General features: G+C 34.5%; 1 protein-coding gene across 1 annotated transcript; it reads right to left on the bottom strand.

The window, feature by feature from the left end:
- Positions 1-1212: 1212 nt before the first annotated feature.
- On the bottom strand, positions 1213-11794 carry LOC106879886 (uncharacterized). The gene is made up of 2 exons (XM_089365441.1): positions 11391-11794; positions 1213-1707 (listed from the first exon to the last, which is right to left on the bottom strand). The coding sequence occupies exons 1-2, from the start codon at positions 11488-11490 to the stop codon at positions 1241-1243; spliced, it is 567 nt and encodes a 188-aa protein (XP_089221567.1). The 5' UTR covers positions 11491-11794; the 3' UTR covers positions 1213-1240.
- Between the last annotated feature and the right edge of the window lie 512 nt (positions 11795-12306).

The following is a 12306-nucleotide window of genomic DNA, read 5'->3' as shown; positions in this document are numbered from 1 at the left end:
GGGAAGGGGCAAGGCAATTACATTGACTTCCTGTGCTCTGTTGCCACTTATTTCATCAACTCTGAAAGGATGAAAGGCAAAGATGACCTCAGTGTAATGTGAACTCCGAATGTAGAGACAGACAAAATGCTGCTAAATATTTTGTCCAGCATGCTAACAATTGTGCCAACTTGCTGCCTTCCAGAGGTCTATAAGGAATGGTGATGCTTTGTGGTAGAATCACTCACCCCATACTACAATGGAATCTTTTATTTTTTATTTGTTTCAGTCATTGGACTGCAGCCATACGAGGGGGAGGGGTATTGCTTTGAAGAATTTTAGTCAAATGAATCAATCTTTTTTGTTTTGTTTTTTTAAACTGGTATTTATTCTATCAGTTTCTTTTACCAAACTGCTAAGTTACAGGTACATGAACACACCAACACTGGTTGTCAAGTGGTGGTGATGGTGGACAAACAAAGACACACTTATATATAAATGATGATGAGATATATATATATATATATATATATATATATACTTTATAGAGTAACAGTCTTTTGTTATATTTCTGCTGCTTTTAAATAAAGCATATTACTCTACCTCTGGTATTTGAGTACTCTTTTTTCCACCTTGTTGCACATTTTATGTGCTTACTCCGGTATATATATATATATATATATATGATGGGCTTCTTTCAATTTCTATCCACCAAATCCACTCACTCTGGTTGGCCTGAGGCTGTAGTAGAAGACACTTCCTCAAAGTGCCATGCAGTGAGGCTGAACCCAGAAACATGTGGGTGGAAAGCAAGCTTCTAACCACACAGTCACACCTGCATCGTTTTAACAAGATGTTTTAACGAGTTCTTTCATACTAAAATGTAAGTTTTTAGGATTTCTTTTTCTTCTCTTCTTACCAGATTTTTGTCATCTGGTTAACTACTATCACATGTCTTTTCTAATGTTTGAAGTGAAACAGCTTCAACCAGAAAGAAAATGAAGACCATGTTTTCATCTCACAGGTAGGGAAGGAAGGTAGCTCTATTCTACCACACCTGTTACAAACAGGTAAATTATTACAGTATGATTAATCAGCTTATATTAACATACTTTAAAAAAAATCATGAATTAAATTACATTATATAAATTATTATCTGGCAGAAATTCATGAATTATTATTTATGCAACATAAATATTATGCAAATTATTTTTGCAACTAAATAATTAAATCAGATCAATTAAGCAATAAAATAATAAATTTACCTGAGTAAGTTTAAGAAAGCATCAGGTTGAATATCAGTGACATGTATTTCATTGGAATTAGTTTGATCTGCAAGTGCACCATAGAACATAGCAAAGAATACTGAACTAGCTGTTGCTAATACATATTTGTGAGCCCATACAGATGTGGTACCTACAATAAAACGAACATCTGACATCAAAGGATTATTAAACATAACAGCATTGCGTGCTCTAATAGTTGTCATTGAAGCTTGCCAATTTACTTCTTGACTTGCTTTTGATGTAGGTAAAGTCTTTGGTGAAGGGGCTCTGTCTTTCCAATTAGTATCAGAGGTTGATTCTAAATGTATTTTGGGAGACTTTGGAATATATTTTTGATGTACATAGTTCTGGGGAACCTCTTGGTTTATTTCTTCATTATCCTTAATTTGCTTTATGGATGTGCATTGCCTTCCTTCAGACATTGTTGCTTTATTCATGAATTCTGCAACAGAAAAAAAGTAAATGTATCAAGTTGGAAAAAATTATGGGAAATTAGAGGAAATACTGCTTTTAATGACGTAACATTAAAAAAGTTATGAATTTTGAGAATCAATAGACTAAAGAAATATTTCAATTCTTTTTTAATTCAGCATTTACCCTAAACTTCTCAGCATAACCATAGAATCATCAGTATCAATGGTAATATCAAGAATGATGTCAAATGTGGAATTAGCAATGCCCCAGCCATATTCCAGAGAATGTGTCATTTGGTCCTCCAATACTGTCAGCCTATGAATAATGATCCAACACTGTAATAGCATACATCTACCAACACGTTTCTCCATGCTAGGAAGACATGGAGGAGCACCATGAAAATCAACAGAAAGCTAGACGTGTTCCACCAAAGATGCTGGAGAAGGATTCTAAGAACATTCTGGTAAAACCAAATAACCAATGAAGATATTCTTAAGAGAGCCAACAGCAGACCGCTTGGTGAAATCATAGCAGAACAAAGATTAAAAGGTCTCATACTCTGGCTACAAGAACAATGTTATTCTAAAACAGGATTCAATGGAGGGGAAAAGGAAGAGGGGAAGACTGGAAACTACATGGCATAGAATATTCATAACTGACATGGGAGAAGCCAATATCATATGGCTAGAAACAGAGAAAAGCACAGTCAAGTGAAACTACTTGGTTGCCTAATGCGTACAAAAGCACAAAAGGAAGTTATACTGAGATAATAAAATTCTATATTAGCTGCCACGTATTAATATTATAGAGGAAGGAGATATAAACTTTATAAGCTGTAGTAAGGGCAACCCATTTAGGAGGGGGGGCAGTAAGTTCAAAATAAGAACGGATACAGGCTTGATGGGATGCTACAATCCTTCTACAAATAAGTTTTTTAGGGTGAAGTGGTTAGTGTTAGAAAGAACATCCAGCATAAGAACCACACACATATACACACACACACACATCATACATACATACACACATATGCACGACATTCTAGCTGCTCTGAGCCAAATGAAAAAAGGTTGTGACAGGAGGTGAAACTCATCAGAGACTTCAAATGATAATGATGATAAACCTGCATCATTTTCATTTATACTATTACATATAGTGGCTAATATAAGCCAATATATTTTAGTTATTACACCCAGAACTATAACTATCATGGATTTTCATAACTAAATGAAACCTAACCCCTACAAATGTTAACCACACTTCAACTAACATTACCAATTTATTAACAAAACCTATCCAGCATGAATTGTATTCATTTCATTTAATATTTATAATACTAAAGTTGTAGTTGAATCCTCCATTAAGGCCATTCTATTATTACTGTAGAGTAGCGGAGAGACCTGCATCCCACCCTCAACGTTCACAGGTTTCCTTGTCATTAGCATGGAATATTTTTTTCTCCTATTATAATTATTTCTGTAGTCTTAAGGATCTGGAACAAGAAGAAGTTTACAAGCGGAGTGCAATTCAACAGTCGTTTATTTTGAGTTCTCGTTCATGTGGTTCGCTCTCAGTGACTATCTTTATGGCAGCACAAGGTTCTATAGTTAAAAATTCTTGAAAGTTTTACAATTAGAAACATGATTCACCTAAAAGCTTGTGTGGGTGGGGGTTCCACATTTTTATTCTACAAAGCGAAATTGTGATGGCACCTGTGCCCAGCGTCGCCTTCCTGGCACGTGTAAAGACATTTGAGCGAGATCGTTGCCAGTGCCGCTGGACTGGCTCCTGTGCAGGTGGCACGTAAAATACACCATTTTGAGTGTGGCCATTGCCAGTACCTCCTGACTGGCTTTTGTGTCGGTGGCACATAAAAGCACCCACTACACTCTCGGAGTGGTTGGCATTAGGAAGGGCATCCAGCTGTAGAAACTCTGCCAAATCAGATTGGAGCCTGGTGTAGCCATCTGGTTCATCAGTCCTTAGTCAAATCGTCCAACCCATGCTAGCATGGGAAAGCGGACGTTAAATGATGATGATGATGATGATGAATGATACTTGTTAAAGTAGAGTAAGGTTTGTATCTCTGGATGAGAGATAGACTTTTCATAGACTTTTCTCTCTCTTTCTCTCTCAGATAAGACACCTATCCTCATCCATGAGGACGAAAAGCCTGCATGGTAACTCAAACTGTCAGGAATAACAACCGAATCACCTTCAAACAACACCTAAAATCTAAAGAAAGAAAGAACAGTGGATAATATAATCCATTGATTGAAAAAAAGCTGAGATGGTCATGGATGTATGGGAGAGTTACCTTAGAGCTAAACCACTGAACATATATTTTCAGTAAACACAGGTAAGTGGTATGCATTCATGAAATAAAGCTGGCTAGCTGTGTGTGGGGGAGGGTGCAGAGGGGGAGAAAGAGGGAGAGAAAGAGAGAGAGAGAGGGAAAGAGAAAGAGAGAGAGGGAAAGAGAAAGAGAGAGAGAGGGAAAGAGGGACAAAAAGAGAGAGAGAGATCCATTGAATGCATAACATTCAATGGATGTCACAAGTTATTTTTGATGATCTCAGCTTACTGAAGAAGTTAGGGAAAGCAATAAGATAAAATTAAAATAATTGGTTAATGAGTTTTCTATTCCACAGTATAAAACCAGGGACAGAGTACAGAACAAGGAAACATAGCATCAGTCATTTATACACACATACAGGGTCATCGTTGCAGTTTTATAAATAGTCTGGCAACAAGCCACAACATACATAGACCAAAATTAGGGCCCTAGACCCAGTTAGACCCACACGCTTTAAGGCAGCCCTGAAATCCAATGAAGCAAACTCAGAGTTTTCCTATCAAGTAAAGTACTATTTATTTGTTTATCTTAACAAATTCTATCATTCAATGTGGTTGGTCAGATCTGAATTATATCAGAGAGCTAATAAGAGACCTGCCCAGATTCCAAACCCCTATCCCCTTAAATTTCACACACACAGAGACACATACATTACATACACACACACACACCAGCCATGTGCTGAATAAATAAGCTAAGTTGGCAACAATAATAATGATCATGATCATCATCATCATCATTCAACGTCCACTTTCCATGCTGGCATGGGTTGGACGATTTGACTGGGGACTGGCAAGCCAGGAGGCTGCACCAGTAGTCAAAACAACCAAAACCACATTTAAGAGCAATTTCGAAGGGAATGAAAAATAAAATCTTTTACCTTGTTATCTTTTTACAGTCATACCTAAATTATGTTAATGTTATGGCATGGTCACTGATGAGAATTTCGCTAACAGATCATTTTATTTGCTAAATAAAATTCAAAACCTAGGTATGACTGTAAAAAAATAACAAGGTAAAAGTTTTTATTTCTCATTCCCTTTGGAATTGCTCTTAAATGTGGTTTTAGTCATTTTGACTGCTTCTTCTAGCATGTAAAGCTGACTGTTAAAGGCAGTTTTCTCTTGTGTTTAAATGTATACTATTTTATATTGAGAATATGTTGTCTATTGACTTTTTATACATGCTAGGCCACTGGTAGTGAAATTTCTAAAAAAACTCGCTACCCTAATTTATGTATATGTATATATATATATATATATATAATATATATATATATATATATATATATATATATATATATATACTAATGTGTGTATGTATATATATTGTAATCTTCCAATACTGAAACACATGTAGTTCCTTCATATTTAATTAATTTAGTGTTAACTAAAGTAGGAGATAATTAATGAAGTATAGTATATACCCAGGTGGTATAATGGTTATATCCTTTATGTATTATTTCGCAATGTGCAAATGGATACCATGAGTTTACTTTCAAATATACTCATTAGTTTTTGTATTATCTGAAATAGAATACCCGCATATCTATTAATCCCATAAACTGAATTACACACACACACACACATACATACATACATATATATATATATATATATATAGATATATATATATATATATATATATATATATATATATAGATATGTAAGTTGAAAGGTATATAAAAATTGCAACTAACATTGAAATACTAAACATTTACTGAATAAATACATTGAATTTTATTAATTAAATTAGTTTTTTTGGAATGAATTAGAAGTGTGTGTTTCTTTTTTAGTTTATGACTAGTATATATTTAGTTTCTGTCTGAATAAACACAGAGCACTTTCCTCAAATACATCATTGCTTTTAAATGGTTTATATGAATTCCTGATAATCATTTCAGTTTTAATTCCTAATGTTACATCAAACCAATTGTAAAAACTTGATAAAATATTTATATAAGCATTTTATAAGAATTTGAATTGAATTTTTAATTGTTTTTCATACTCATTCTAATCTTATGTAGTGATTTCCAATACAAGCTGAAGGCTTCAAATTATGGAGGAAGGATATAGTTGGTTACACAGATCCCTAAATTATTACTGGCACTTTATTTTATTGACCCCAGAAGGATTAAAAGCAAAGTTGTTCCTAATGGAATTTTAACTCAGATTCTTAATGAGTTATAACTAAATAACAGAAGGCATTTTGTTTGGTGCTCTACCAGTTCTGATAAGACAACAATACTTGTTGAGTTTGGAAGAATGGAGTCTAACAGAGTCAGTAGTTTGTATTCTGTTCTCTGAGAAGCTTTGGATGGGCAAAACACTTTTCTTTCATTAGCTACTCAATTTATTTAACTGTAAAAAAATACTATGGAGGAAGGTATTGCTCGTTGCTTGGTGGGTGAATTATGTAACTGATATAAAGCTTGCAGTACTGAGTTCAAATCCAATTATCCCAGTAACAAAGTAATAACTGAAGTAGTAATTATTATAGTTCATAATGACAAGAATAAGTTAACTCATTAGCATTTAAATCAGCCCAAAATTTCCATATGCTTTATGTTCTAACAGGGTAGATCTGGTTTCTCACACCTATTCTACAACCTAAACAATCATATCATCGAAATCTGAAAGCTATGAGATAATACACAATTAATTCCACACAATGTGAATAAATAAACATTACATTTGACAGAATGCTTTAATAGAAAAAAAAAACATGAGATTTTCTTTGGTTACAAAAGGTATTTTCCATGTTAGCCATTAAGGAATTCTTCCTGAACTAATTTAATCACTTGACCTAATAGAAATAGCAGTCAAATTTTCCTCAAACTACACTTGTACCACTTAAAAAAAAGGAGGCACTAGATAATGTAGTCTGGAGTACACTATGATTAAGAAAAGATGAGAAGATTGTGGCTGGAATATTTGATTATCTGACATGGAGCTATATAACAATTTACTTTCTCAGAAGTACTAGTAAAAGCATGTTAGAAGTTGTGATATTTCTAATTTTAAAAACATTTTCAGTTGATTTCTAACTAAATCTTTTAGCATTTAAATTACTCAGTCAAATGTAATGATTATTGATCCACGTTATTTTCAATTCCTCATGAGGTGATTGTTTATTTTTAGAATGACATTGTAGGATAGGTGTGAGGGGCTGGATCTGGTCAGTTTGAACATAAAACAGACAGATTATTTGGGCTGGATATTGCTGGTTTATATGCTAAAGAGCAACAAGATAAATACCAGAATAAGCAAATATCAACAAACACATTTACACTAGTTTAAAAGAATATGATAAATAGCTCAAAAAATTTTGTCAAAAGCATCAAAAATATTTTAACACTGTTGCTAGGGTAGTGAATGACAGAATCAATAAAGCCCTGGACAAAATAATTCTGTGATATTTATGTATGTCCTGTATATTCCAACTTGGGTAGACTTTACCTTTCTCCCCCCCCCCCCCCCATTATCAGTGAAATAGTGATGGCAATACATTCTGACATTTCCCTCAAAATTCTAATATTCAATTTATCCCTTTAATGTTTAAAGTGACCAAATCTAGTCCAAATATTCTACTTCTTTTATGTTCAGATTGGCCAGATCCAACCTCTCACACCTACCCTATAATGTCATTCTATAAATAAACAATCACATCACTGAAATCTCAAAGCTATGAGATAATTCAGGATTTGTTCAAATCATCGCCTTCCTGGCACGTGTAAAGAAATTTAAGCGAGATCGTTGCCAGTGCCGCCAGACTGGCTCCTGTGCACGTGGCACGTAAAATGCACCACTTTGAGTGTGGCCGTTGCCAGTACCTCCTGACAGGCCTTCGTGCCGGTGGCACATAAAAGCAGCCACTACACTCTTGGAGTGGTTGGCGTTAGGAAGGGCATCCAGCTGTAGAAACTCTGCCAAATCAGATTGGAGCCTGGTGCAGCCACCTGGTCCACCAGTCCTCAGTCAAATCGTCCAACCCATGCCAGCATAGAAAGCGGATGTTAAATGATGATGATGATGAATATGACTAAACAAGCATTACATTTGACTGAGTAGCCTGAATGATAAAGGGTTAAACTGGCCATAACTGGCCCAAATATTCTACCTGTTTTATGTTCAAACCAGCCAGATCCAACCTCTCTCACCTACCCTACAATGTCATTCTAAAACTAAATAATTACATCATCAAAATCTTGAACCTGCGAGATAATGCAAGATTAATTCCAAATAAATAAGCATTGCATTTGACAAAGAAACCTGAATGCTAAAGAGTTAAACTGGCCACATCCAGCCCAAATATTCTTCCTGTTTTATACTGAAACTAGCCAGATTCAACTTCTCACACTTACCCTGCTATGTTATTCTAAAAATAAACAATCATATCATTGAAATCTCAAAGCTAGTAGGGGTGGATGCTCAGAGAGCATTACCACTAGAATAAGAATAGCCTGGGCAAAGTTCAGAAAGCTTCTACCTCTACTGGTGAGAAAGGGCCTCTTGCTCAGAGTGAAAGCTAGATTGTACGATGCATGTGTATGAACTGCCATGCTACATGGCAGTGAAACATGGGCTGTGACTGCTGAGGACATTTAAAAACATCTCCATGTATCCCCTTCCCCCTCACAATTTCCATCACGGGTAACATTTAAGCAGAAGTTAAACAAACCACAACACAAAAGACTGTCTAAAAGCCATCAACTGCTCAATGACCCACAAATATGAACAGTTCTTAACTAGAATCCTTGTAGTTGTTCCAAATGTTAGGGGTTCCTTTCACTAAGTATCTCTCTGGTTGAAACTGCATCTTTGACACAGTTAGGATTGCATGCCAATGACTGGTCCTTCACTTCAAGGCCAGAAAATACTTCATCTGCCAGCAATCACAGGCACTCTACAAAGCTCAGATGAGGCCCTCAATGGAATATTGCCTCCTCATCTAGAACAGTGCTTGTGTCTTTCCAGCTGGTGTTTATTTGCAACAGTTTAATGACATCATTCTCACTGGTCTTGGAGAGGCTGTGACAGCCATGGATAATGCCCCTTCTCCAGCAAGTAAAAAAAAAAAAAAAAAAAAACTAAGATAATAAAATTATACACAACCTGTCAGAACTAAGAGATATACCTTAGAATGAAAGATATGTTTGAATGAAAACCTACTTGCACACCTCAATGCCAAAATTCAAAGATTGCACAAGTGCTACCTGTATTTAGCTATCAGCATTAGGAACAAATTTCCAGAAGCTGTAAGTGGTATTATCACCGATGGTGAAATGCAGACTTTACAGAATTTAGATGCCCAAACGCCTCACTTTTTGAAAATAGAGAGAAGTAGTGGTTGGATCGTCTGCATGTTAAGCTAGGTATCCAATAAGACCATTGTTTACGAATACGTCTAAGTGACATTTGTCCCATTTTCTCTAACAAAACTCAACTGTCAGAATTGTTAGCGCATCAAATAAAACATTTGCATTCGTACTTTGGGGTTGAAATACCTTCGAAGTCAACTTTGCATTTCAACTTTCTGGATTTCATAAAATAAAGTACTTTAACTACAGCACTTATGGGGAGGGGGTGTCGAATTCTATAATACAACCTGCACGTGAATGGAATTATAATAAAAGACCAAAATATTATGCACAGTTGTACAGTGAGACAGATAAACTACTACTATTTTTTTTTCTTGGTTTTTGTATCTGGGACTTTGACTCGCGGTCGTAATGGTCTAATTAAGTTCAAATTTATGGATCAGCTGTTAATAAACATATTTGTTAATCAAAGCAGCTAATCTTACTCAATTGTTGTCAACTGATCGACGTCTCCACGGTTTGTAATGAATGTTTCACGTTTGAAATGTCTTCACGTTAGAAGCAGATCAAGATAAAAACATTATTAATGTGATAAATGATTCATCGAATTTTAAAAGACAATTGGTGGAAGTAAATATAACTCAAGGATAATAATATATGTAATAATATGAAGTGAAGAATGATTTTCATTCTTACCTCAGGATAGAAGTAGAGAGTTGATATCTACAAATCGTTCAAACCTTACAATATAAACGACCCTCCTAATTATTATCTACCCGAGACGTAGAAAGAGATAACAATGATAATATTCAAAGGTTAATTTAGTTCAATATCGTACAAACAATAGGCTTTCTGGTTGGCTCGTCAGTATTCTACAAGTGTCATTTTAATATATTTTACTTCAACCATAAAATGAAATTAAAATTAAGCTACTGTTCAGTAATTAGTATCATGTCAATATAATATATACACTTTAAATGTAGAATCATGCAATTTATTAATAATAATATATAAAATTGATGTTTTTTCAAATGAATGAATACGATGAATGAAATAATGCTCGTCTATTTTAGATTAAACATAAATATGAACAAAACATTGCGAAACATATACGCAAAATGAATGTTTTTATAACATGAAAATATTGTGGTCTTGCACATTACCTACGGTGGAATGAACAAATCTTCGATTAGTATACATACGAAGAACAAGTGCGCAGTTCTTTGAGGTGTTGCACAACTAGATTGATTAATAAATGCCTCAAAACCCAAGAATCCAATATGTAAGTTACGAAGCAACGAGTAACAGGGGTAAATATAAAAAAATTTCAGGAAATGTGATTAAATTACTTCCAGCGTAAAGAAAATTAATATTCTTAAGATTCTCATTCTCGAGAATGGTAAACAACGGTTATTTCTATGCAGAGTAGCGGTATTGATTAAGTAAAAGCAAAGTAGAATTTATGTGTTGCTTTTTATAATAACGGTATAGTTAATTCTAAAATGTTATGAATAAGAGTCGAAATCTGCACACAGGTCTACATCTTTGGTAAAGAATTCAAATACATTATCAGAATAAAAGTGGTATATAGAACAAACAAAGATGTTGGTGTTAGTAGTTAAGTTAAATTTGTAGGAAATATTATGGTTCCACCAATACAGCTTATTATAGGAAATGGTAATTCATTCTAGGTCTGCTAAAGCGAAACATACAAACAAAAGGTAAGCGATGCAATAGGGAAATGGAATAAACTTAAACAATAACAGAATTTATTTAATTAAAGATTTACAAATGCATTATTACATGCAGTTGAAGGAAATTTTGATAAAATATATAAATTAGAAAATGACAGAAAGTTGTGACGGTGAAGAATTACCGAAAAATGGTTCAAGGAATCTAGGCACCATCACAAAACTATGACAACGGAAATATGATGATACCTGTGACATATATTTTGGATTACTGATAGAATATTGTCAGCAACATGGTGAACCTAGAATAAATTATATGGGATACTAGTAATGGTGTTTGTTATTACCTCTAAACAGTTTGGTAGCGATGGCGAAGCGTACAAAAGAAGAACAGCCACAAGCAGCAACACTGGTTGACCCCCTTCCTCTTGCTGACAGCAGTCCCATGCTAGAGATCACCGCCGCAACCACCCCCAACTTTTCTACCACTTAACTGGCACCGAAGCCAGGAGCAGATAATTTATCTTGTTCTGATTTAGATTTCTCCGTTCAATTGGAAAATATTTCATGATCATTTCATGAAACAACAAGAGCCTCTGAACAGCAGTTCGTAGTGTCAGAAATAGCAGCCAAATCTCTCTCTCAGTCACAACCTGATACATTAGGCAAACGTACTTCTCATTATAAAATCGGATAAGATTGGCACCGCTGAAATGATTACAATCATGGGTCTGTTCGTTCAGAGCTGACCAGGGGCTAAACACCAACAACATAATAATTTGCTTTGCTGTTTAAATAATTATGTGTTTGTGAAAATAGAATCAAAAACAAAAATAAGCAATTATATAAAATTCCTTAAATCAATTTATGAATTTACAGAATCAAATAAAGATAATTTAATAAAGTTTATTGGTGGCCGAAGGGAGACTACTCTGATCACGAACGGAGATTGGTTTATTAAATGAGCACCAGCTTCTTAATTAACAAAACTAGCAGTGGAAATACTCTCGAGCACGTTAATGAATACATGTTGCAGTTATGACCTGATATGAGAAAATTGCTTATTTAACGGAATATAAGGGGAAACGTTCATATGAATTCAAACTATGAGTCTTCGATTATAAGTATGTCATCCTCTTTCGAATAAAGCTGTTCTTATAATTAATGTAACAGTTTGGCATGAAGATTTATTCTCGGTGATTGAATAAATAGAGATATTTCTTGATTGCCTATTTCATTTGCTGCAAAAAAATTCCATTTAAA

This window comes from Octopus bimaculoides, chromosome Z (assembly GCF_046866305.1).
Source record: "Octopus bimaculoides isolate indiv1 chromosome Z, ASM4686630v1, whole genome shotgun sequence".
NCBI classification, from domain to species: Eukaryota; Metazoa; Mollusca; class Cephalopoda; order Octopoda; family Octopodidae; genus Octopus; species Octopus bimaculoides.
The sequence above is the reverse complement of the archived record's forward strand: the minus strand, read 5'-3'. Positions and strand labels throughout refer to the sequence as shown.

Excerpts from the sequence above, each read along its gene's own strand:
- LOC106879886 (XM_089365441.1), bottom strand. The coding sequence starts at position 11,490 with ATGGGACTGCTGTCAGCAAGAGGAAGGGGGTCAACCAGTGTTGCTGCT. Across the intron at positions 1,708-11,390 it reads CGCTACCAAACTGTTTAGAG|AATTCATGAATAAAGCAACA; the intron begins GTAATAACAAAC and ends TTTCTGTTGCAG.